The following is a 26,964-nucleotide window of genomic DNA, read 5'->3' as shown; positions in this document are numbered from 1 at the left end:
CTTTCTGACCTGGAACCTGCTGGACAAAAGGGCCTGAACCATGTGCATTCCCGGATCCCTTCCAGAGCCTAGGACTCCATGACTGGTATTTGCAGTGATAACATCCCTAACAAGAACGCTTTCTGATTTGCTGCAGTGGCTTCTAGGCATAGAGAGCCTGAGTCTTCCCAAATGATTTCAGGTGCAGTGTAAACTGCAAATACCTGCTTAGCTGAATAAGCCTTTAAATCATGGAAAGAAGACTCCTAAAAAAGGAAATGAAAAAAATTCTGTAAGTATGACTGAGAATAGCTTTCATCTACTCCATTCTCCATTTGGTGGGTTTCATGTCACAGATGGTCTGGACATAAACAGTGGGGGAAAATTTTAAGGAAGAATCTATTCCTGCACTATAGGAGAAATCCAGATGGCCTGGCCTTAGTGCCCTGTCCAGAGGCCTCATCTGTAGTGAAAAGCAGGATGCTGGATCCCTGGGAGGATGTTTCTGCCAGCTGTGTGCACTTCCGCGGCGTCCGCAGTCTAGAGCTGAGCCCACAGCCCAGTGGGCCTGTGCTGGGCAGGAGAAGTGCTGACGCTGCTGGTAAAAGATTTCTAAAGAACGTGCCCAAGGGCCCAGCGTTTAAATTGCAGCCTCAACCTCTTTTTATTATCTGTCATACTGATTAAATAATTCACCCCCTTTTTCTGGCCATCTGAGCTTCTTTTTTTTTTTTTTTAACACAAACACAGGAAATATCAAGTTTGTCCAAGGAAAAATTTTTTCTCCTGTGGCAGCTTGTCTTTGACTTGGTACTTAGCTAAAAGATTGGTGAAAATCACAAACCATATAAAAACAAAGAAAAGGTTATCCTCGATTTCATGTATGCTATGTACATAGCAACAATATACAATTATTCAAAGACCTCATCAGAGTTCCCACCAGATCTCTTTCCTCTGTGTACTAAAATAATGATCTTTTAACAAGTCCTTAAGAATTGTTGGAATCAACTATGTATGGATTCAACTATGTTTACATGTATGTGTTTGGGGACAAATATATAAAGGACAAACCATAATCAGGAAAGCCAACTCCTCTATATATCTCATCCAAAGAATTAAATTTCAAAACTGATATATTTATTTTTTAACCCAAAGACTACATTAGACTACTTTAAATAAAGCATCTTGGAATTTCAAAGCAAAAATTCAAGAATGCTTAACAATCTAGAAAAGTGTACTGACTCAGAGGAAAAGCTTTTAGAAGCCAAAAAATAACATTCCCCACACAGTAAGTAGTCCAAGGTGTCCTGGTATGGTAAATATTTTGACAACCAGAACTGGCCTTTAGAAAAATTGTGAGATTTGCTGAAGTCAGCAGGACCCCAGAGTCCTTTTCCCTGTACCCAGTCCCTCTCCCCAGTATTCCCAGGGTAACATCTCTTTCTATTCTCCTCTTGGGGTCTTTATTCTACCCTTCTTTTATTAAAAGTCACCGGTAGGAAAGGATCTGATAAGGACACACTAAAGTGGAATTACTAATACATGTTTATGCCTAACTCCTCCTAAGGGTATTTGCATAAAGTCTTAGGGCAAAAGACTACATCTTCACTTATGGAATCTTATGAACCTGGAATTTATCAACTTTGGACATTCTACCTGAGTTTAACATGGGCAGCAAGAGAATATTTATTTTAAAAAATATGAGTCTCAGTCTTTTTGCTTTTGTAAAACCTTTTTTGTGTGTGGGAATTTGTCATACTCCCTGCCTTTCTCTAAACTCTGTTCTATGTAAATTTAATTTTTAGATAAATGTAATTTAAATTAATTGGGTTTAAACATTTTTTAACCTGCAATGTTCCAGAATTACCATTTAAATGGAAATTAAATATTAACTCAGATACCAGACCCATTGGTGATTTCTCTCGTGTTTTGGTAGAGGAGGGAGGGATGGGGAAGAAAGACTCTTTCTGCAGACTGAGCCCACTTGTCATTCCCTATGGTTCAATGCTGCTCTCTTGCTTTTAAGGGGAGATTATATTGGCATCAGACTTCGGGAAAATGAATTTGACCCAAAAGGAAGAAGGCAACTCACCTTTCTAGACGATATGGTAAAGAAAGGCATGCTGGTGCAAGTCACATTTGTGTTATATGTGTATGAAGGGACAGAACAAAGATCTAATTTACTCTATATAATAAACAGGGCTGATTTTTAAAAATTAATGCACTTTATTTTTTAGAGCAGTTTTAGGTTTAAAGAAAAATTGTGTGGAAAGTACAGAGCGTTTCCATATAACCCTCCACTGCACAGTTTCTCCTATTCTCATTCCTGTGGTACCCTTGTTACCACTGCTGAACAAACATTAAATACAGATACATAATTATGAACGGAAGTCCACAGTTTACATTTAGGTTTACTGTTTGTGTTGTACAGTCGCATGGTTTTGACAAATGCATAATGTCATGTAGCCACCATTAGAGTATCATGCAGAAGAGTTTTACTGCCCTAAAAACGCCCAGTATTCCACCTTTTCATCCCTCCTCCCCTCCCCCTGAACCCCTGACAACCACTGATCTGTTTACTGTCTCTATAGTTTTTCCTTGCCCAGATCATACAGTTGCAATCATACAGTATGTAGCTTTATTTTTCAGACTGGTTTCAAACAGGGCTAACCTTGATCCCCTCAAAATGCCCTCTTCCTCATCCTCTCCGTGTGCTAGTGTTGCCAGTGGAAACCCCGGGTTCTGCTCGGCGTGACTTGTTACAGCCAGTAAACAAGAGGCCGAGGTGAGAGAAGAAGGGCGCCTTTATTTTGTTGCACAAGGAAAGGAGCAATTGGGGTTGCTGCCTCCAAGACTGCTGGCAGGCAGCTTTGGGAGGTGGTCTTTTACAGAAAGCGGACAAGGAAATGCAAATTTATCATGAATATTCAGGATTGACCTTCACACAAGTAGTCAGAGCTTGAGGATGACTAGGCATTTTCTTTAAACAAGGGTTCAGTTCTCCAACATGGAGGAGGAGGTCAATTTTCCTTCATTAGTGTGTTAAGTCTCCATCTAGAGGCAGGTTGAGGCCATCTATGGCCCATTCTGTGGTTATCTTGTCGAGGACCACTTCAGAAGAATGTGTGGCCTATTCTGCTCAGTGTAGAAGGTTAAGCCAGAGGAGGTGTTTCTTAGAAGGGTTGGGCTCTGAGACTGCCTGCCTCACTAGGATTGTCCATATGGTCATTTCAACCCATTAAACAGAAAGCAAAAAGAGAATGAGAAAATAAAATCCATGAGTGTTGCTTGCTCTTAGGAGAGAAAAGTTTAAAAAGGAAAATGAATGCAAGGTTAAATGCTGCGTACATGACGTTAACTTTTTATTTTTTTACAAAATTAGCTATCTTGTTCTCAAGTATAACGCTTTCTTTATCATTTACATTAGTGGGGAAAATCCAAAGCAGTGAATAATCCTAAAATCCTTTGTGTTATTAATCATGTTGAAACTCAGATACATGTTATGTTACGAAAGTTCACATAAATTAAGGAAGAAAACGTGTAAAGATCTAATTCAAAAGAAACTGTTCAATCCTTAGCTTTTTTATATACTCTATTTACTAGCCTTGCACTAGTATGGAAGAAAGGACCTCTGTCTCCTTTCTCTCACGTTTAGGAAGCTAAGGTTTAAGAAGGCTGACTGATTTTCAAATCTTTTCTGGAGCGGAATAAACAGTTAAGCATTTGCCTTCTAAAATACTCTCTGCATTCATGGTAAATGGAGAGCAGTGCGTCTCGAGCTTTAATGAAATCTTGTTACAGTTTGGAGCCCTGGTAACACAGTGGTTAAGAGCTTGGCTGCTAACTAAAAGACTGGCAATTCAAATCCACCAGCCACTCCTTGGAAACCCTACAAGGCAGTTCTACTCTGTCCTATAGGGTCTCTATGAGTCAGACTTGATGGCCATGTGTTTGGTTTTGGTTTTTGTAACAATGCGGTTTTGATTCAGGTGGTCTGGGATGGGGCCTAGGAATGTACATTTCTAATGCTCACACAGGATCCCTGGCAGCGCAGTAGTTAACAGCATGGCTGCTAAGCAAAAGGTCGGCAGTTTGAATCTACCAACTGCTTCTTGGAAACCCTATGGAGCAGTTTTACTCTGTCCTATAGGGCCAGAGTCGACTCGATGGCAATGGGTTTGGTTTGGTTTCTTTTGTTAATGAGCACACAGATAATGCCGATGCTGCTGGTCTGCACATCAAACTTTGGATTAGGTTTCACCAATTATCATGGTCCATTTTTAAGTTTTTCCTATTTTTGGTTCACTTTTCAGTTTGGTTCAGTCCCTGGAAGAAATAACTAGGTTGTTTTAGCAATGCTAGAGTTAAAGAGAACCTTAGAATGCATCTTAAAAAAAAAAAAAAATCAAGACAAATCTTTTCTTTTCTGGAGGTGGGAGTGGAGGAAGAAGGAATAGTTTGATAGATAACTAGTGAATATACTTACTACACAAGAGTTCATAAACTAATCGAGAAAAGGTGGTCACTATGATAGGAACAAGGAGCCCCGGTAGCACAGTGGTTAAGCACTAGACTGCTAACTGAAAAGTCGGAGGTTCAAACACACCCGCAGCTCCGAGGGAGAAAAGACCTGGCGATCTGCTCCCATGAAGATTACTGCCTAGGAAACACTATGGGGCAGTTCCACCCTGTCCTATAGGGTCACTGTGAGTTGGAATCGACTGGACGGCACACAACAACAACATGATAGCAACGAACGTTTGAATTTGTCCTTAGCTTTTTACTGTATATGAGACTCTGAGCAAGTCACAATCAGGTCTGCCTCCAGTCCTTTGCTCATGCTGGTTGCTCCACCTGGGATGTGCTTCTCCACCTGCAGAAACACTTCTCATCCTTCAAGGCCCAGCTCCAATGAGACCTCCTCTCTGAAGCCTCCCAGGATTCTCCTTAACTCCCCAGGTGGATGTAATGGTCCCTCCTTACTAGTTCCCACAACGCTTTCCCTGTGCCCCTGCAAACATATTTTTGACATTCTACTCACAGAATCAGAAAGTGTTCTCCAAGGTCCTCTTCCCCAAATCATGCACTCTTTTTTTTCCTAACAGACTTTATTTTTTAGGTCGGTTTTAGCTTTACAGAATAATTGTGCAGAAAGTATAGAGAGTTCCCTGTACTCCCCATCCCCCACCACACTCCTGTTTTTTCTATTTCTCCAGCTATTAACATCTTGCATTTCTGTGGAACCCCACCTTTTTCTATTGTAAAACTTAAGAAAACTGAGGCCCGGAGAGCATCAGTCGCTCATCCAGGGATATACAAGTTGAGCCCAGATTCCCAGTTTAGTATTCTTTCCTTTTTGGACCATGCAAATCGTATACCTGCTCTAAACCAAACAAAAAGAAAGAAAGAAACCACTGCCATTGAGTAGATTTTAGCTTATCGTAACCCTATAGGACCAATGTCTTATAGTAAACCTATAGGCCAACGTCTAAGCCTGTTATTTTGCGCTCTGTTCTCCACTTCCAGGCTCACTATGACTTGGCCATCAGCGTTGCTTTGCAATGGCTGGATCACTCAGAAGACATAATGTGGCTGGAGTGGGAGGAAATGTAAGTTGAATTAGTTTGTCCTTTTTCTTTTTATGTATGACTGTGATTAATGATAGAGGGAGTTCCAGACCTATCTAGTTTTTTTCCACTGTGGGGTACTGTACTTTGAAACCACTGCAGGATGAGTATCCCTTTTTCAACAAGATATCTGAAGAAACGCCATAATTGCCAACTTGGAGAAGTCATGCACATGTTTATGTATCTTGCATCTCTGCTGGTTGATTTCTGTCAGATCAAAAACTTTCTTGCCCAGAATGCCTTGCCTTAGAAGTATGACTGCGCTTTATTATATACATGCCCTGATTTTTAAAGTGGTCAATTCTATGGGTAATGGCTACAAACTTTTCTAAGAATCACCAAACATAATTTCCAAAGCATTTAAGCAGATATGTACCTGAGCTGAGCTGTTGGAATCATAGGATAATTTTTTCTCGGGATTATTAGCGTCTTCTCTCATGCTGAGGGTCTAGGCCAACTCACTTAATTGGTAAGAACATGGAACTAATGAGGATAGGATCAAATAGCTTATTCCACAGACCAGTTATTTTTTCTGTTCTGTGATCTTAGACTGCACATCTGGTACTGGATGGCTGGATTAGTCAAGGTTTAGTTGTGATAAATAGAAAACCCAACTGAAACTCCCTTAAGCTAAAAGAGAGAGCTGATTGCCTCAGTATCAGAAAAGTCCACGGGTAGGTCTCCATTGCTGTAATTGTCGTTTAGTGTTGTCAAGTCGGTCCCTGACTCATGGTGACCCCATGCACAACTGTATGAAACACTGCCTGGTTCTGCACCATCCACATGCTCGGTTGTGGATCAGACCGTTCTGATCCATAGAGATTTCATTGGCCGATTTTTGGAAGTAGATTGCCAGGCCTTTCTTCCGAGTCTGTCTTAGTTTGTTCAACATCATAGCAACACACAAACCTCCACTGACAAGCTGGGTGGTAGCTGAGCGTGACATGCATTGGCTGGGAATCCAACCTGAGTCTCCCAAACGGAAGGCGAGAATTCTGCCTTAATTCAAATCTCAAACAATGTCATCAGGATCTACCTATTGACTCTATTTCTTCTGGTTGGGCACCATTCCCAGCTTCAGCCCATTTCATTACAATGTTCAGTTGAGGGGAGAATGGATTTAAAAAACACAGAATTGAGTCATGATGGCTCTGTTTGTCCTGACTTCGCTGGGGGGAGATGGAATACACTGACTTAATCCATGGTATATTCTTGATCCTTCGAACCTAATAATGTTGTCCGCTTCACTAGAAGCATATGGGCTTACAGTAGGTTATGGCAGTTCCTCCCAGCAAATTTCCATAAGATGGGGAAAGGAAACTGATTGGCAAAACTATAAGTGACCAGGTTGCCAATGTTTGATAGCTGTGAAAACATGGATGGATCACGGCAAATTCATCACCATTATTGGAAGATTAAAAATACAAAGTTTGTACCTTACTGGTGGTGGCATAGTCACATCGATTTTGGAAATAAGAGGATAGCACAGTCATCGGATTACTTACAGATTATTTTCTCAATCTCAGCAGGCATCAGAAAGAACAGTAATGAATCCTCTGCTCTTATTTATTCATATTCCCCCTTAGGAAAATGCCATTTCATGGCAAGCCCATATATCCAAACCGTATAGAACGAGAAGCAATGATTTTATCATCTTACGCTGGCATCTTAATGGTAAGGAAAAGAACACTATTTGCATGTATGGATATTTTATATCTACTATATTTATCATGATAGTTATACTATTTTAAGCCAATGTTACTGAATGTTTAAAATTTTCTCATATTAAATGTTTTATTTATTAAGATACAATCATAGGGTTACCACCATCTGCTCTGACAGGGATCACAATAGAAGCTCCCAGATAGAGCTGGAGAAAAATGTAGAACAAAATTCTAACTCACAAAAAAAAGACCAGACTTACTGGCCTGACAGAGACTGGAGAAACTCCAAGAGTATGGTCCCTGGACACTGTTTTAGCTCAGTAATGAAGTCACTCCTGAGGTTCACCTATCAGCCAAAGATTAGTCAGGCCCATAAAACAAAATGAGACTAACACCAGCCCAGGGGCAAAGGATGAGAAGACAGGAGGGGACAGGAAAGCTGGTAATAGGGAACCCAAGGTCGAGAAGGGGAGAGTGTTGACATGTTGTGGGGTTGGCAACCAACGCCACAAAACAATATGTGTACTAGTTGTTTAATGAGGAGCTAGTTCGTTCTGTAAACCTTCATCTAAAGTACAATAAAAAGAAAAAAAAGATACAATAAAAGGCTTGGACTCTATATTGTATTGTGAAGACATTTATTTAAAAGGTAAAGAGCAGAAGGAAAAATATATTAAACAATAACGATCTGGATATGCTGATTTATCCATTATTCAGGAAATTATTTAGGGTCCATGCTATCCAGGCATGGTACCAGACATATTGGAGCTATGACAGTATGTTATTTTAATATTATTTTTAATAAAAGAAAAGCTATAATATGATAATACATTTTGTTGTTGTTGTTATTTGACAGAACAGCATCCCAATTGAGGAAGTCTTTAAAATTTATGGGGCCACTGCTTCTGCCAATTCTGGTGCAACCAAGGTAGGGGTGAACTGGGACTATCAATAAAAGGGATTTTTTGAGAGATTTTCTTTATTTTATAGATATATAATGTATTTTCAGGTGCTGCTTATGAAATAACAGAATTTTATATCAAAATGCACAAAACGGATGTAGACATAAGTTACTTGGGTAGCAAATGTTTGTGAAACACCTTTCTGGGTAGAAGAATGTATTGGTAATAAACGGATGTTGTGTAAGACTGGGGAGGGGCAGCAAATAGAATGTTAATTCTCTCTTCTTATATGACGTACTATAACTTCTGGAACTAGGGCAAGATTTACAAGGTTCATTCCCATGATAAATTATCTCGTTTACTCTTGCCACATTTCTCTTTCCCATGAGACTACTTTGAAATCACAAAGAGAAGCAATGATCTGGAAGTCCAGAAACCTGGGTTCGAGTCCTGACTTTACTACTATGGAGCCCTAGACAGATCATTTTCCTTCCCTGGACCTCCGTATACTTGCCTAAGAAAATTCACTGAGTGTTCTGAGCAATCTTTTAGGCCAGTTCAGCTTTCACTGTTTATGAATGTATGAACATTTAGTAAGCATATAAATATGGGTCGCTATTTAGAGGTCAATTACTGATCCCTGTAGATACCTCGGAGCCCTCGGTGGTGTAGTGGTTAAGAGCTCAGCTGCTAACCAGAAGGTCAGCAGTTGCAATCCACCATCCACTCCGTGGAAACCCCATGGGGCAGTTCTACTCTGTCCTATAGAGTCGCTATAGGATCATGATGAGTCGTAATGACTCAATGGCAATGGGTTTGATTTTTTTTTTTTTTTTTTGGTAGATGCCTCTGGAAGTGAGAAGAGGAAAGGGGACGACAGAGGTGGGGAAGGAGTGTGCAGGGGGAGGGAGGTAGGGAGGAAAGGAAGGAGGAAAGGCAGAGAAGGAAAAGGGAGAGCCACTGCACTCACACCCAGGCCCCCTACTTGCAGCGTGCTTTTGTTGCCCCCACCAGAATTTGGAAGGGAAGCCAAGGCAGGGGCAGGGCTATGGCCACAGCAATACCTCCCTCCCTTGTTCTCCTATCTCCAGGCCATACAAGCAGTGGGGTCACGTAAAGTGGAGAGCCCACCAGGCCCACAGTAGGAGTCAAGTATGTGCTAAGGAGTTTGGTAACTCTGAAACCCACTGCCCTGTCATCTTAGTCCATTTGTAACCTATCTGGAGGCCTGAGTCACATCTTCTCTCTGATCAATCTAGTTTCAACTCGCTCCACTCATTCATTTCTTCGTTTGTTCCTTCAGTCTAGTTGTAGTTTGTGGGTTACAATGGTGAGCAAGTCAGACAAGCCTGCTATTCTCATGGATCTTATAGCCTACATGGGGGCTGACATTCTACCTTGACTGAGATATAAGCCACCCAGGCCTGATGCTTCTCAGAGACCAAGCTGCTCACAGCTTTTAAAGAAATCCATCTCTATGGGTTTCTTGGATTTTCAAGCAAGCCATCCTGCTTATTCCTGCTCGTTTTTCCTGCAGCTTTCTTCCCTCCAGGCTGCCCTCTTCTCCTATTCCTCCAAGCCCCCAACAACACAGCCACATAAATACCCTAGAGCTCGAAAGCCCCTCTGTTTCAGTCACTGTGTTTTCTCCCCTCATCTGCTGCCCAGGGTAGATCTAGGTTAGAAATCAGGCACATTGAGCAATTAGTCTCTACATGGCCAGACAGCAAACACAGAAAATCAGCATCCTGGAGAGGATGGCACTGGGAACCCCCGTCTTGGCTGAGTTATCAATGGAGAAAGCGTGCAGACATGGGCGTCTACTGCATAATGACCAGTTCTGAACAGAAACAGACAATAACCTTGTAGACAGAGGCTTTCCTTCAAAGGCCTGTATTTGTTTATTGTTCGGATGTGTCGGCTCTTTTATACAAGGCAGCTTGTGTAATGATTAAGCACTAGGACTCCAGAGCTGGGCTGTCTGGTCTGAATCCCAGCTCCACCGATTAAGATAACCCTGGGCAAATTTTCTAACCTCTATAAGCCTCTATGTCACCTGTAAAAGCAGGAACAACAAAGTATGGTTGTTGTGGGCAACGAATTATCACAAAAGATAAGATCTGAAATACAAATCTTAAGAATCTGAGGGTTTACCCAGGTGGGCCACACAAGCTCCTCTCTGCTTCAAGAGGGCCAGCTCAGGGGGTCTTAAAAGCTTGTAAGCGGCCATCTAAGATGCATCAATTGGTCCCAACAACCTGGAGTAAAGGAGAATGAAGAACACCAAAGACACAAGGAAAGTATCAGCCCAAGAAACAGAAAGGGCCACATAAACCAGAGACTTCATCAGCCTGAGACCAGAAGAACTAGATGGTGCCCAGCTACCACGAATGACCGCCCTGACAGGGAACACAACAGAGAGTCCCCGATGGAGCAGGAGAAAGATGGGGTGCAGAACTCAAATTCTGGTAAGAAGACCAGACTTAATGGTCTGACTGAGACTAGAGGAACCCTGGAAAGCATGGCCCCTGGACTCTCTGTCAGCCCAGAGCTAAAACAATTTCTGAGGCGAACTCTTCAGACAGGGATTGGACTGGACTGTGGGACATATTGTGAGGCGTGTGCCTCTTAGCTCAAGTAGATACAAGAGACTAAATGGGCAGCTTCTGTCCGGAGGTGAGATGGGAAGGCAGAGAGGGCTTGGAGGTGGTTGAATGGACATGGGGAATCAGGGGTGGAAAGGAGGAGTGTGCTGTCACAGTGTGGGGAGAGCAATCAGAGTCACATAACAATGTATGCATAAATTTTTGTACAGGAAAAAATTTTTAAAAAAAGTGTCAGATCAGGCCTTTGTGGTCCAGTCAGGGACCTTTTCCACATCTTGAATAAGGAATTAGCAGGACTGCTCAATGGAAACATAGCATTTCAGCGATTAAGTAGTAAGAGCTACTTAAAAATATGCCTTTGGGATTTAACATAATTTCAAAAGATAGTTTTAACTAGACTGAGACAAGGTTGTTGATAAAACTCAGTACCTTCAAAAGTTCTTTAATTGCTGCATGTATCTGAATGACCTTTGATTCTTTTTGATGAAATGTCTCCTAAGCAATAGGGAAAATCCTTCCCAAGCAAAAGCTTAAAATCCTATTGAATATTAAATAGATTATGTAGAATTTCTGGCAATTGGAATTGGCCACATGATATAATATGGATCTTGTGCTTAGGCTGGATGGCTTTCTCCAAGACTATTTGCTGCCATCTGGTGATAGAAACGCATTAGGACCAAGGTATTTTTCACCAACTATTAGCCTCAGTTCTCTTTCTGGTAGGGAGCCTGTTTTTGCTGATGTTGTTGTTGTTAGCTGCCTTTGAGCTGGCTCTGACTCATGTTGACCCCATACATAACAGAATGATACGCTGCCCGTAGAGTTTTCATTGGCTAATTTTCAGAAGTAGATTGCCAGGCCTTTCTTTCTAGTCCTTCTTCATACTCTGGAAGCTCCACTGAAACCTGTTCAGCATCAGAGCAACGCTAAAGCCTCCACTGACAGACTGTTAGTGGCTGTGCATGAGGTGCATTGGCCAGGAATTGCACTGGGTTTCCCGAATTTCAGTCTTCTGATTTCTACCACTGAACCATTTTTGCTAATGGGAGCCTTTTCCTGCTGAAGACTTTGGACCCATAAAGAAAATTCACCTAAGGGCCTCACACAAGTGAAGCATTATTTACAACTAACTTTAGATAAATATAAAATGTCCTACTCAGTTTTAAACTGAAGAAAAAGGAGCATAAATCTCCTTCAACAAATAAAGCAAGCAATAAAAAAAATAGCCTTTAGCTCTATTTGTTAGAGAAAGAGAGGGAAAGGAAAGGGAGACAGAGAAATTGAAAACAAGAGCTGCAGAGAGCAGAAAAGACAATGGGTAGGGAATAGAGAACACCAGAACTTGTACTTTCCTTCTCTCTCCCTGAATCATATCCTAACATCTGACCTACCATCATTCAAGTACATCCAAAGTCCAGATCATGCTCTTCAAATGCAAACAGACTGGTGTCCAGTCCCAGCTCTGTCACTTGCTAGCTCTGTGGCCTTGGATAAGTTATTTAACTTCTCTGAGTCCCAATTTCCCAATATGTAGGTGTTGCTGTTGCTGTGTGCTGTTGAGTCAATTCCAATTCATAGTGACCCTATAAGACAGGGTAGAACTGCCCCACAGGGTTTCCTAGGCTATAATTTTTACGGGAGCAGTTCACCAGGTCTTTTCTCCGGAGGAGCAACTGGTAGGTTCGAATTGCCACTTTTTGGTTAGCAGCTGAGCTTTTAACCATTTTACCACCAGGTCTCCATATATAAATAGGTATAATAAACAGTTACCCAACTCCAGTAGGTTGCTCTAGATTTAGGAAGCTAACTACATTACAATTAAATGAGATCATGAATATCAAGAGTTTAACAAGAGGCTGGGCATAGGGGGAGCCTTCAGTGTTGTCTAATGTTATTTCCATGCCCACCCCCACTCAGGCTGGCCAGTATCCTTCCAGCTACTGACGGGTTCAACTTGACAGTAGGTTGGCCTCTCCGCAATAGGCCCCTCCTCACCTTCTCTTAACTCTGCAGCCCAGGCCTGCCAGCCACTTACTCTAATAATCTGCCGATATCTTCTCTTGGAGGATGGTGATTCAGACTGAATCGTGCATAAATGGCAAAGTGTTTTCACGATAAGGAGTAGGACCTATGTTTTAAACCAAAGTTCAGTATTGACAGGTCTTAATGATGAGAGATTTAAAAAATATTCTCCATATCAATTATGTCTAAGGGAATACAAACAATACACGTTTAAAATATAAAGACCAAGCAAACAAACCAACCTACCAAGTATATGAAATGAAACGGTATCAGCAGTACTGAAGTTCACTGTGTACTCTCTCCAGTCCCACACCTGCCTTTTGCCGGGTTACCACTATCTTGAATTATGTGTTTATCATACTCTCTTATTTCCTGATAGTCTTATGACATACGTACCCTTAATCACTATATTATTTAGTGTTGCATGTTTTTGAATTTTATATGAGTGGAATAATACCAAATGTACTATTCTATGGCTTTCTTTTTTTAACTCACATTATGTTTCTGAAATTCATCCATGTTGTTGCAGTAGCCGTAGTTTATTTGCACTGCATAGAGTATTCTACTATAGGAATATGTTACAATTTACTTAAACATTCTACTATTTTAGACATTTGAGTTATTTCTTCTATATGTCTCTTGCTGTGCAAAGAGTTTCTGTGTGGCGCATGCCTAGGAGTGAAATTGCTAAGCCACAGAATATTTGCATCTTCAACCGTCTGTCATTGTTGCTAGGTGTCTTAGAATCCATCTCTACTCATAGTGACCCCTCATGACAGAGTATAACTGCCTCATAGGGTTTTCTAGGCTGTAATCTTTACGGGAGCAGATCACCAGGTCTTTCTCCCTCAGAGCCACTCACTGGGTGAGTTCGAACCACCAGCCTTTCAGTTAGCAGCCAAGCACGTAACCATTACGCGACACCTACATAATGCCAAATTGATTTCCAAACTTTTGTTCCAATTTACACTGCTATCTGCAATGTAGGTTGCTACCAATACTTGATATCTTCAGGCTTTTAAATTTTTGTCAGTCTTTTAAGGCGTTTTGGTACTTTGCTGTGGTTTTAATTTGCATTCCCCTGATTACCAATGGACAACTATTCCTTCATATGTTTCTTCTTCTTCTGTAAAGTGCCTGTTAAAGTCTTTTGTCCATTTTTCTGTCGGATTATTTGCCTTTTTCTTTTTGATTTATGGAGTCTCAATTTTCAGGAAATAAAAATGCTATAGGATATGAGCAATCAACTCTTAAATTTTCCAGTACTTCTGTCATTTGAAATTTGCCCTTTTTTCTTTATAAACATTAAAATGTTTTAGAAAATATAATTTTGCAAGACCCCAACCACATTTCCAAGACTTTTGAACAGACGTAAAAACGTCTTTACTAGGACACATGCCGCACTTTTACTTTGGAAAATGTGATTGCCATAAGCACATACTCAATTGCTCTGGCACCTAGGGTCAGAAATCCCACACCTCCCATCTCAGTGACACCAAAATTATGGTTTAGTGAGTTACTGCTCCAGATGAAAGGAAGTGAACATTACTATCTACACCCTTCATTCCTTTATGATGTATACCCTTTCCAGGGCCTTCCTTGTGTAGGTTCCTATATGCCTTTACTTGCTCCCAACTTCTCCTCCTCAGCCTTCCAGAACCTGCATTCAAATTCAGTCTGTTTGACACTAAAGTCTATGCTTTAACTGTGCTGCCTTGAATAGAATGGTAGTTATTCAACTAGTCAATAACATTTGAGGGCCCACTATGAGCTAGGTGCTCTTCAAGGTTAAATTAGTTAACTGGCCTCCCCGCTTTGACACTCCAATCCATTCTTTCTTTATTTTTTAAAATTTTATTGCACTTCTTGTGAAAGATTACAGTGCAAATTAGTTCCTCATTCAAAAATTTATACACAAATTATTTTGCGACATTGGCTGTAATCCCTGCAATGTGACAACACTCTCTCCCTTTCCGCCCAGGGTTCCTCATGTCCATTTGTCCAGTTTTCCTGTCACTTCCTGCCTTCTTGTCTTGCTTTTGGGCAGGTGTTGCCCATTTGGTCTCGTATATTTGATTGAACTAAGAAGCATATTCCTCACATGTGTTAGTGTTTGTTTTATAAGCCTGTCTAATCTTTGTCTGAAAAGTGGGTTTTGGGAGTGGCTTCAGTTCTGAGTTAGCGGGGTGTCCAGGGGGCCATAGTCTTGGGGGTTCCTCCAGTCTCTGTCAGAGCAGTAAGTCTGGTCTTTTTTTGTGAATTTGAATTTTGTTCTACATTCTTCACCTTGCAGCCAGAGTGATCTTTTTACAAATCTAAATCAGACCTTGTCACATCCTGGCTTAAAAATATTTCAGTAGCTCTGCATTGCACCCTAGAATCAATATCAACGTACAGTTCTATGCTATGACAACAAAGGCCTGCCTGATCTGAGTCCTGCCTCCCTCTTCGGTCTCAGCAATAGTTGTTTCCTCTTTCACTATGCCGTAGTCATACCGGCTTCCTTTCTGTGTCTGGAGAGCACAGCTTATTCTAAGAAGGCCTTTGCGCCTGTTCTTCCCATTCCCTTTGCCCGGAGTTCTTCTTCCCAGCTCTTCCCATGGCTGGCTTCTGCTCCTTCTCTCAGCTGAAACGTTGCTTCCTTCTAGAAGATTTCCTTGCCAATTCAATCAGAAATGGTGGCTGTCCAGTAACTCTCTAGCACATCACCTTATTTAGTTCATTTATTAAACATACTGCAATGTATAATTATGCTGATCTTCTAACTATTGCTTTATTGTTAGTCTCTTCCCGCTAGAATATCAGACCCACAAGGCAAGGATCTTGTCTGTCTTACTAACCACAGCTCCAGAACAGGGTCTGGCCCAAGGTAGGTGCTCAATAAATATTTGCTGAAGGAATGAGTGAAGGGGCCATCCTAGCCTTAAAGGAGTTTTCTGTGTAAGTCAGCACACACAGGTTATCACTAACTATAACACACTGGGATTGTTATATGCTACTACATGCTTTGAGATCATAGATGAGTGAGTAAAATCATTCTGTCTTGGGGCTGGGGGATGCCAGCAAGGGAGAGTGGGGGTGGGGGACATCAGGGCAAGTTTCTCAGAAAAGGTGGTATTTGATCTGCATCTCCAGGGAAAAGTAGGAGCCATCCAGGCAGAAAAGGAGGAAATGGCTATCAGGTAAAGGGAAGGAGCCCTGGTGGTACAGTGGTTACGAGCTTGGCTGCTAACCAAACGGTCAGCAGTTTGAATCTACCAGCCGCTCCTTGAAAACCTTATGGGTAAACAGAACTCAGTGAACAGCATTAGTGTGTGAGAGGGCATTCTAGGCAAAGGTTACTAACCATGTAAGCAAAAGGCAGTATGAGAAAGTTCATGGCATATGAGCTTCATCAACAGAACACTATTTATATCTAAGGACAACAGGTTAATTAAACAGGCCAAGTGCTAGAACCAGCACAAGTTAACAACACAAAATGCATCAGCTTTTAAAAGTAGGATTGTTTTCCTTCCAGGTTTCCCGAGCTCCATCTGTTCGTCTCTCCTTGCACCCTTTTGCCATGTTAACAGCACCCAAAGCAGCAGAATATGCCTGCAAACAGAGTAAGCCTGATTACTTCTATCTACAGAAAGACATTTAAATAAGATTAGGCGTTGGGCTCACAACATAGGTCAAAGTTGTTATAGTAATTAGATTTCTCTGTCTGGTTGAATTAAAAAGTATCAGGGGCTTTTCTGATTTGATCCCCACCCCCCACCCTCCATTACCAAAATCAGGGAAGTCTTCTTTCTCAGACCTTTGGTGATGGGAGCAAGGCACTCCAGAAGGGAAGGATCTAAAACTGCGGGTGGACACAGTTTTTTAGAAAATGGTTTTATATACAAGTATGATCACTACATGTGTCTATAGGTGTCAAGTTAAGAAGAGGAGCAGCAAATAAAAATGCCACCAACCGCTCTGCCAGGGATGCAAATGCCATGGAATGGAAATCATCAAAAAGTTTACGTTTGAACACACAACCAAAGAACAAAGTAGGTCTCAAACACAGATTGAACCAAACTGGTACCAGATGATTTAGGAGTACTTACATTATGGTTAAGGAGTCCTGGTGGTGCAGTGGTTAAGCACTCAAGCAGTTTGAACCCACCAGCTGCTCCTCAGGACAAGGATGTGGCAGTCTTCTTCCATAAAGATCGCAGCCTTGGAAACCCTATGGGGCAGTTCTACTCTGTCCTATAGGGTCGCTCTGAGTTGGAATTGACTTGACGGCAGCGGGTTTTGGACACTGTGGTTAAAAGTCTATTCTTTGAGGTTAGAAGCTCTGGGTTTGAATCTAGACCTCACCACTTACCAGCTGTGTGACATCAGGCAAACTAGTTAACCTCTCTGTGCCTTAGTTTCTTCCTCTGCAAAATGGGAAAATATGGTGGCTACCTCTTACGGTTGTTGGGATAATTAACTGAGATGCATGTTAAGAAGTTAGAACAGTGCTTGGCATAGAGTAAAGCCTAAAGATATATTAACCATTATTAACTTTTAAGCATCTGAGAAATACTATTCACAAGTTAAATTAGTTTGTTGACTCAAATAAGTGCTTTGAGGAGAAGATTTATATGAATACTTCTGTTCCAAATGTTCCTGTCGTTGGTCCCTCTCACTAAGGAGAATTTCGTCTTTGCCTGCTTGGCTTCTCCCCTGTCCTGCCTTATGCATCGGTTCCCTGGTATTTTTGTGTTGCAGAATTCAGAGAATGGTCAGAGATGGATGGGGCTGGAGAGAAAGAGGGGAAGGAGAGCTGCTGTTCCAGCTTGGAGGCTCTCCATTGTACGGTGAAAAGTGAACAGGAAATTTAAAAAGAAGTCAGAGATACCCAGCTGGTCAATATAAGAGGAGAGGAGACAGGATCAGAAAAGTGGTACAGGCTCAGTGTCTGGGATATTTTAGGGGTTTGTTGAGTGAGAGGCTCTGGAGCAGCTGGAGGGTTGTGAGGTAGGAAGAGGAGTAGGGGATTTTGAAAAGTGATTCTGTGAAAAGCTATGAATTGGGCTCACTCCAAGAAACACAAATAAAAGCTGAAATTCCTTTGTATTTCATTTGGTTGCTATATTGGGCGTTTTTTTGCATCTTTTAATTGAGGTGAAATTGACATTACAAAAAATTAGCCATTTTAAAATATGGCATTTAGTAGAGTCACAGTATTGTGCAACCTCTATCTAGTTCCAATGCTTTTTCTTCACCCCAAAAGGAAGCCTTATTCCCATTAAGCAGTTTAATTTCAAAGCAATATATAAAAAAGTTCAAAATAAAACGAGCATAATATACAACGCTAAAGGGCAAAGAAGTGATTGGCTTTGGGTAGGGTTAGTCATAAGAAGTATAACATAGTATTTGGAAATAATTTCAAGCTTATGGAAAGTTGCAAGAATAATGCAAAGAACTGTCATGTACCCTTTACTCCGATTCACCAGTTTTAATGTTTTGCTCTGTTAGCTTTATTATTCTCTCTGTCTCTTTCTCTCTCTGTGTGTATGGATATAGATAATTTCTTTCGGAGCCATCTGAAGTTGCATACATCATACCCTTTTACACCTATATACTTCAGTGTGTATTTCCTAAGAACAAAATTACTCCCTTAAATAAACCACAGTACAATTATCAACCTCAGAAAATCTAACATTGATCATTTTATTTAACCTACCATCTATATACCAATTTTGTTAATTGAGCCAATAATGTCTTTTTTTTTAAGCATTTTTCCCCTCTGTACAGGATCTAGTGTGGGATTATATATTGCATTTAGTTGAAACATAACTCTTAATTTCCAAATTTATTAAAACCATAGAAATTCTTTTTTACGTACATTTATTTTAATCTATCTTTGTCAGCAAGTTAATATCTGATGATTAACCTTAACCCACTACAGAGTGAAAGCCTAATGTCTGTGTTCCATGGTAAATTGATGTGCTTGATACTAAAACCATCTTTTTATTCTGCAGGTCACTTAGACTGGGGCTTCATAATAAAATCTCTGCGAGAGGAAAAGAAACATCATTTTAAATCTGCAACTCCTGCCGGTACATTTTTCTGTACAGTTAGCTTTTGATGCAAACAACATTGGAGTGTTATTTTGGGTGTTGCTGAGGTATTTTCTCTCAGAAGCATATTGCACTGCTACGTTTGGTAATAAATGTGTGTATCTTATGCTACTTCCTTGTGACTGGAAGACTGTTCAGGAATACAGAGAGTGAATGGTACTCTATGTCAGAACAGGCTGGCTTTGTAGCACGTTTTACAAATGTTTAGCATTGAATATTGCAGAGTGGTGGAATAGGAGGAGGCAATTTTCCAAAGTTTCAATCCAATATAAAATTAATCTGTCACTTATTGCCCTTACTATGTTCTCATATAGAAACATTTATTTAAAATTATTTCAATAAAGCATTAAAAGGAAAATGGATACAGGCTCTCTTTCAGTAGACTGTAATGACTACTAGGGAGAAAAAAATGCTCTCGTCTTTCTGTACATTTCCAAAATGCCTACTAGGCACATGGGTTGGCCTGTAAATGTGTGCAGTAGCAATTTGATCAAAGCAATGTGAGTACACATTATACTTTTCCTAAGGTTTAAATGGCCTGTCTTCCTTCTACAGGACAGTTTCATTAGCAAAAACACACGTGGCTTGTTGATTTCTGCTGAAAATGGAGGTGTATTCAGATGGTTGTTGTGGCTGGGGAGACCAATGTGACCTTTTCTACTCTGGGTTTGGTTACGATTGTAACCTAGTAGGCCTACGGCATTAGGAGGAAGGAATTAGAAGGAATTAACCTGTGGCCCCTAGAAACCCTGCCAGGTGCCTGGCTTTATAGGACTTTGCCCAGTTTTCTTTGCACAGGTTGTGTAAGTCTGCTAGTTATGAGGGAACATTTTTTCTTTGTGGCTATTGCTCTCTATCTGCTTTGCATGCTGACTGAGGATTTCCACAAATAGCATTGTGAACATATTGTTAGTTGTGAAATAGCAAGGTGTTTGATTTTATCTTTATATATACACATGTGATGTACATAAGGTGGGAATTGACATTATTCTTTACCACTGCACATCTGAGGAGTCCTTCTAAATCGAAGTAGTCTCTGGTTGGTGCAAATGGTTAATACCTTTGGTGGCTAACAGAAAGGTTGGAGGTTTGAGTCTACCCAGAGGCACCTCGAAAGAAAGGCCTGGTAATCTACTTCCAAAAAATCAGCCATTGAAAACCCTCTAGAGCACAGTTATACTCTGACATGCATAGGGTTGCCATGAGTTGAAGTTGACTCAAGGACAACTGTTTGGTCTAAAACAGTAGGCTGGCAGCATTGGAGAAAGCTCTTTGGACAGTCGTCTGGATTCTATGAAACAGTGGTGCTTCTGGGAAGGCAGACAAGCAAATCATGATGCTAGTTTTAAAAACAAAAAGCAGCCCTAGAAGACAATTTGGGGTGGGGTAGAGATCCTGTGTATTTTCCTGCTCTCCAAGTGTCTTACAGTGTCTTGACAGACCTTTTTTTCTTTTTTAAAAAAGTGTTTATTAATCTCAAGACAAAATATACCTATTTCCAAAATTTGCTGCTTTTCACCATTTAAAATTTAAACACTTACATTTAAATATTGCTTTTATTATTTTCCTTCCATGTCATGAAAGTAGTATATATTTACAATAGAAAATTAAGGAAATAAAAGACAGAAAAATAAAAATATAAAATTAGGCCCTCTCCCTTTTCATTCATTGATGACCGCTATTAACATTTTGGTGTATACACTGTTCAAATCTTTTTTTTCTTGCATAACCACATGCAAAATATTTTTTATCAAAACTGTATCATGTTTATAAAAAAAGAAAAAAAAAACCTGTATCATGTTGATGTAGTAATTTAGGAAACATAATTGTCTTTCTCATTGAGAAGATTTTTTTGTTTGGAATTTTGTTGCCCTTTAGCACAAGTCCCTCTGGAATTCATACGATTCTCACAAGTCACCCCAGATGGAGCCACCAACCTCCATCTCAGCAGTTTCCATAGGCAAACATTACAAAATGCTGGGTATGGAATGTATTTCTAGAGAGCTGCATAGGATGAGAAGTGCGCCCTTTGTCTCCAAGGTCATAATGGCTCTGCTGATTTCAATTCCATTCATTGTGGCTGGCGAGGACAACACGAAAATGCCAGAGAGAATCAGAACCCCCTGCTCCATGACCCCAAAATGAAAGAAAAGAAAACAGAAATCCCCTTACACACTACCCCCAGGCTCTTTTTGTGTTGGTCTTGCCAATGCAGCAGTCATCCTGCTATATATACAGCTGCCACCCTCATCCCCATCTGCTGGAGGCTGATCATTTGCTGTCAACAACCATGGGAAAGGTGAGCCAGTGGAGGTGCCATTGCATGTATATTGAGTCTACTGTATGTGGAGATGTATCTTCTCGCTGACTGCCTGCTGTCACCTTGTTTTCCATTACAGATCACCTTCTATGAGGACCGGGGCTTCCAGGGTCGCTCCTACCCATGTAGCAGTGACTGTCCCAACCTGCAGATCTACTTCAGCCGCTGCAACTCCATTCGGGTGGACAGCGGTTGCTGGATGCTCTATGAGTACCCCAACTACCAGGGGCACCAGTACTTCCTGCGCCGGGGCGAGTACCCCAACTACCAGCAGTGGATGGGCCTCAACGACTCGGTCCGCTCCTGCCACCTCATCCCCCAGGTGAGTGTGGCTTTGTCTTAGGTCCCTTTGGGAATGAAAGCCATTAAAAGATACCATTCTTAAACCTAATAGTTCCAATTAGACAGCAGCAGGAAGTGGAAATGAGGTTAATGGATGCAGACCAGTCTAGGAGGTACCTCAGGTGTGAGACTTTTTTCATGAACTCTGTGATGTTGTCTTTTCACTACATGGTCCCTAACTTTATATTTTAAATGTAATTTAAAAAAAATTAAAAGACCAAAAGACTAATTAAGAAAAAGTAAGGCATGAAAGAGACTGAAATTGCCATTTGTTCAAGATGTAATTTCAATGGATAGTTGTGATGAGTGCACAAGATGGTGAACGTAATTAATGTCACTATACACGCAAAAGGCAAAGGAAATGGCAAATGATTCGTTATATATATTTAGCCACACACACACAAAAAGATATCATTTCTTTAAATGGTCATTCCAGGCAATTTCAACCTAGAAATCCACCATATCAAAATTTATACATAAAATCTAGGACTATTTAATTGACTAAAAATACTTTTGCTTATTTCCCTATTTGATTATTCTTCCTGGAGAATGTAGCCTCCTATATAGCAGCTTGGCTGCTCACCAAAAGGTTGGCAGTTCAAATCCACCAGCCTCTCCTTGGAAACCTTATGGAAACCCTATGGGGCAGTTCTACTCTGTCCTATAGGATTGCTATGAGTTGGAATCAACTCAACAGCAACGGGTTTGGGTTTTTTTTTTTTAATGTATATATATGGTTTCTAGTTCTAATTTAGTGGTCAATTCCTATTGGCTCACTTCGAGGTATTAACTAGAAGGAAGACTGTCCTAGTTGTCAAGTGCTGATGTAACAGAAATACCACAAGCGGGTGACCTTAACAAATAGACACTTACTTCCTCAGTGTTTAGGAGGCTAGAAGGCCAAATTCACAGCACCAGCTCTAGGGAAAGCTTTCCGTTTGTTGGCTCTGGGGAGAAAGGTTCTTGTCACTTTTCAGTTTCAGCTCCTTGGTTCCTTGGTGGTCTTCATGTGGCCTGGCATCTATCTTCCTCCATCTCTGCTTGCTTGCCTGGTTGCTTGCTCAGTCTGTTCTTGTTTTATCTGAAAAGAGATTGACTTACGACATACCCTACGCTAATACTGCCTCATTAACATAACAAAGAAAAAACATTCCCATACGGGATTATAACTACAGGTATAAAATTAAAAAAAAATTGCCCTCAGGTCTATTCCGACTCATAGAGACCCTGTAAGACAGAGTAGAGCTTCCCCATAGGGTTTCTAAGGCTGTAATCTTTACAGAAGCAGACTGTCACGTCTTTATCCCACAGAGCGGCTGATGGGTTCAAACCACTGACCTTTTGGTCAACAGCCAAGCATTTTAACCACTGTGCCACCAGATTTACAATGCGTATTTTGGGGAGACATAATTGAATTCATGATAAATGATACGATCCAAAACCAAACTTTGAGGTTCAATATTTTCTGGGGAGTGATTGCAGAGTTCTTAGAAGAGTAGAATGTGGGAGGCATTAAAACAAAGTTTAATAAAGATGATTCTTGCTGCTGAGGGAAAATTAATAAATCGAGGGTAGGAGGCCAGAAAGGAAGCTCAAGAGTCAGGTTGGAATTTGAACTGAAATGAGGTGATGAAAACAGAAGTAAAGAAAAGGTACCATCTTATTTTTTATGAGCTTAGTAATCCATGTTACACGCTGTTGTTAGGTGCTACCTAGTTGATTTCGACTCATAGCAACCCCATGTACAACAGAATGAAATACTGCCCAGTCCTGTGCCATCCTCACAATCGTTGTTCTATTTGAGCCCATTGTTGCAGCCACTATGTCAATCTATCTTGTTGAGGGTCTTCTTCTTTTTCGGTGACCCTCTACTTTACCAAGCATGATGTCCTTCTCCAGGGACTGGTCCCTCCTGATAACATGTCCAAAGTATATAAGACAAAGTCTCACCATCTTTGCTTCTAATGAGCATTCTGGCTGTACTTCTTCTAAGACAGACTTGTTCATTCTTCTGGCAGTCTATGGTATAGTCAATATTCTTTGACAACACCATAATTCAAAAAGCCTCAATTATTCAGCTTTCTGTATTCATTGTTCAGCTTTTGCACACATATGAGGCAATTGAAAATACCATGGCTTGTGTCGGGTGCAACTTAGTCCTCAAAGTGATATCTTTGCTTTTAAACACTTTAAAGAAGTCTTTTGTAGCTGGACTATATGAAGAAGAATGCGGCATCAGGATTGAAGGAAGACTCATTAAAAACTTGCAATATGCAGATTACCCAACCTTGCTTGCTGAAAGTGAAGAGAACTTGAAGCATTTACTGATGAAGATCAAAGACTACAGTCTTCAGTATGGATTACTTCTTAACATAAAGAAAACAAAAATCCTTACAACTGGATCAATAAGCAACATCAAGATGAACTGAGAACATACTGAAGTTGTCAAGTATTTCACTTTATTTGGATCCACAATCAACATCCATGGAAGCAGCATGTCCCATAGCGTCCATGAAAATCCTCACAGTAGTCTTACAGAAAATAACTAAATGTTGACTCCTTTATATATATATATATATATATAAAATTTAATTTATTTGGTTGTTGTTGTTGAAATACACACACCAAAACATACACCAATTCAACAGTTTCTACATGAACCATTTAGTGACATTGATTATCACCTTCTTTTCTGAGTTGTTTCTCCTCTATTAATATAAATTCACTGCCCTGGAGGTTCCCATCTAATCTTTTCAGTTACTGTTTGGTCCCATATAGATATATGGGATCCCATATAGATAATTCTATCCCATATAGATAATTTTTAAAAGAGCATAATGCTCAAGGCAGATATTTTTTTACTAGTTAAGCTAAACTATTGTTTGGTTTTAAGAAGACTTCAGGGGATGTTTTTGGTTTAAGGGTTACAGATTATCTCTTGAACAAAAATAATATAGCAGATGATGATTTTCCAATGACTCTCACCTTTATCCTTTGAAAGGACTTTCTCTAATAACAAACACTAAAGAGATGTAATAAATTTTATTTAAGAAAATCTTAATTTACGAGGACCAGAGGTTGGTGGTTAGGAGCTGAAGGACCACTGAGGTCTGTTCTTAGCTTTGCCGTGAATCATTAGACTCACTAAGATGGGTGATCAGCGGACGACAATCTCCTTAAGTCTGCAACATGGTTGTTTCAGAAGCAAATCTGCGCTTAAGAGAACTTCTGGCCAGGAGTAGGCAGGGAGGTGCAGGGGCTGGAACTTTAATCTCTATTTGTGTTCACTTACGTCTTCTTTCTTGTCTGCCACCTCAGCACTCCGGCACTTACAGAATGAAGATATATGAGAGAGAGGAATTCAGAGGACAAATGACAGAAGTCACAGATGACTGTCTCTCTCTTCAGGACCGCTTCCACCTCAATGAAATCCACTCCCTCAACGTGCTGGAGGGCTGCTGGGTCCTCTATGAGCTGCCCAGCTACCGGGGGCGGCAGTACCTGCTGAGGCCGGGGGAGTACAGGAGATATCTTGACTGGGGGGCCATGAATGCCAAAGTTGGTTCTTTTAGACGAGCCATGGATAGTTACTGAAATAGTTACATTCTCCATTTTTCTCCTTTAGAATCTATTAAAACACTGAGCTTGTGTTTCTGGCACTGATAGAGTCCTGTCTTTCTTGCAATCTATTAAGCATTCAAAAGCAATCATGGCATTTGGTCGAACACGGGAACATGTGTTTTCAAGATGAAAAGCAACTTCTTATGAAGAATATTATTTCCAGTACTCTTTTAACAGCTAAAGTATGTAGGCACAAAGAAAAGTTCCATTCAGTTGGGCTAAATTCATTTATGGTTAGTGCTTTATAGACATATTTGTAGCTACAATGATGAATTAGTGCTTATTGAAACACCTTAACCTGTTCCTCAGGGTTATCACCATCAGATATCTACCCTATATAGTCCAAGTCTTAGCTGATGAGAAAAGTTGTTCTCAGCATTTGGACTTTAACCTTACCTCCATAAACAAACAAACTAGTACATTATCACCTATTGCAGTCCGTAACCTTCTAAAAGCCACCACACTTTATCTCCCGATTCTATTTCCAACACCCCATTCCTCCATGAGATTTCCAGTCCAAATACAGTTCACTCTTTACTGTATGTACTTTAAAGAGGAATTTCAGGATAGTCACCAAAACTACATGCACATGGGGAAATAGCCTCATTTCATTTTAATAGGAAGATATTATCACTATACGTAGAGAATATACTAGTGGAAAATAAAAAACTGAAGTTTTCCAGAGAAGTTTGTTTGTATGTTTATTTATTTTGGAAATTAATTAAAGTAGCTATGAACAAATTACAATGTAATAAAAAATTAAAAGAGTGAAATTAGTCAATCACAAAAGGACAAAGTGAGGATACTGGGTCAGAGGAAAAACCAGAGCAGGAGAGATGAGATGAAGCCAGGAACAAAGTTTGAGAGCATAGCCCTGCCTATGCCCTGAATTCAGACTTTTAGCTTTCAGAACTGTGAGAAAATAAATTATTGTTCTAAAGCCACCTACTTTGTGGTGTTTTGTTACGGCAACACTAGGACTTTAAGATACTGGATCTCTTTAATCAAGTCTTTCTTCTTGAAACTTAGTTCTTCCACCCCTGAGGTACAAGAGATTGGTATGCTCCCTCTAATCTTAACAAAAAGAGAAAGTCAACAGTGGGGAGTGGTATGGGGAAGAGACTATGCCCAAATAATCCCTAATTGTACCCCTTACTCCTTCCCTTCCTCCTCTTCTAAAGTTAAGACTAAGACCTCAAAGAGACAAGAAGGTCTGAGGTGAAAGCACCATCCATGCCTGTAATGAGAGGAGAGATGCCTTACAGGATCCCACTAAACTCTACAGTTGATGCTGGAAAGACTTAAGATTTTGTGGGACCTAAAGAAGACAGGAGAAACCCTGAGAGTATGGCCCCCAGACACCCTTTTAGCTCAGTGGTGAAGTCACTTCTGAGGTTCACCGTTCAGTCGGGGGACTGGACAGCCCCATAAAACAAAACGGGACTAATGAGGCACAGCAGTCCAGGGACAAGGGCTAGAAGACAGAAGGGCACAGGAAAGCTGGTGATAGGGAACCCAAGGTTGAATAAGGACCGTGTTGATGTGTTGTGAGGTTGTTAACCATTGTCATAGGGCAACATGTGTACTGTTTAATGAGAATCTATTTTGTTCTGTAAGCCTTTATCTAAAGTGACAATAGCAGCACAATTGGAAGAGCGTAGTCGATGTCACTGAACTGTGCATGTAGAAATTTTTGAAATGGTGTATCTTTGGCTATGTGTTTTTTCACCAAAAAAAAAAAAGGTCGAGAAGGGACAGGGTTGACATGTTGTGGGGTTGTTAA

At 40.6% G+C, this 26,964-nt stretch overlaps 2 protein-coding genes across 3 annotated transcripts; both read left to right on the top strand.

The window, feature by feature from the left end:
- The first annotated feature begins 230 nt into the window (after nt 1-230).
- On the top strand, nt 231-18,808 carry CUNH2orf80 (chromosome unknown C2orf80 homolog). Its single transcript, XM_004378310.1, has 8 exons — nt 231-271; nt 2,006-2,087; nt 5,506-5,588; nt 7,193-7,280; nt 8,127-8,198; nt 16,318-16,405; nt 16,713-16,834; nt 18,800-18,808. The coding sequence occupies exons 1-8, from the start codon at nt 231-233 to the stop codon at nt 18,806-18,808; spliced, it is 585 nt and encodes a 194-aa protein (XP_004378367.1).
- A 2,380-nt stretch (nt 18,809-21,188) lies between these two features.
- LOC101345889 (gamma-crystallin B-like) lies at nt 21,189-25,154 on the top strand. Of its 2 annotated transcripts, none has more exons than XM_004378309.1 (3): nt 21,189-21,197; nt 21,298-21,540; nt 24,879-25,154. In XM_004378309.1, exons 1-3 carry the CDS (start codon nt 21,189-21,191, stop codon nt 25,152-25,154), a joined length of 528 nt encoding a protein of 175 aa, XP_004378366.1. The 2 variants fall into 2 exon arrangements, with proteins under 2 accessions (XP_004378366.1, XP_023588684.1); XM_023732916.1 differs by having other exon boundaries at nt 21,298-21,546.
- Nucleotides 25,155-26,964: the final 1,810 nt, after the last annotated feature.

This window comes from Trichechus manatus, unplaced genomic scaffold (assembly GCF_000243295.1).
Source record: "Trichechus manatus latirostris isolate Lorelei unplaced genomic scaffold, TriManLat1.0 scaffold00056, whole genome shotgun sequence".
Taxonomy (NCBI): Eukaryota; Metazoa; Chordata; class Mammalia; order Sirenia; family Trichechidae; genus Trichechus; species Trichechus manatus.
This window is presented reverse-complemented; position numbering and strand designations above follow the sequence as displayed.

Excerpts from the sequence above, each read along its gene's own strand:
- CUNH2orf80 (XM_004378310.1), top strand. The coding sequence starts at position 231 with ATGGAAAGAAGACTCCTAAAAAAGGAAATGAAAAAAATTCT. Across the intron at positions 7,281-8,126 it reads CTTACGCTGGCATCTTAATG|AACAGCATCCCAATTGAGGA; the intron begins GTAAGGAAAAGA and ends GTTATTTGACAG. Across the intron at positions 16,406-16,712 it reads AGAATATGCCTGCAAACAGA|GTGTCAAGTTAAGAAGAGGA; the intron begins GTAAGCCTGATT and ends ATGTGTCTATAG.
- LOC101345889 (XM_023732916.1), top strand. Across the intron at positions 21,547-24,878 it reads ACCTCATCCCCCAGGTGAGT|CACTCCGGCACTTACAGAAT; the intron begins GTGGCTTTGTCT and ends CTGCCACCTCAG.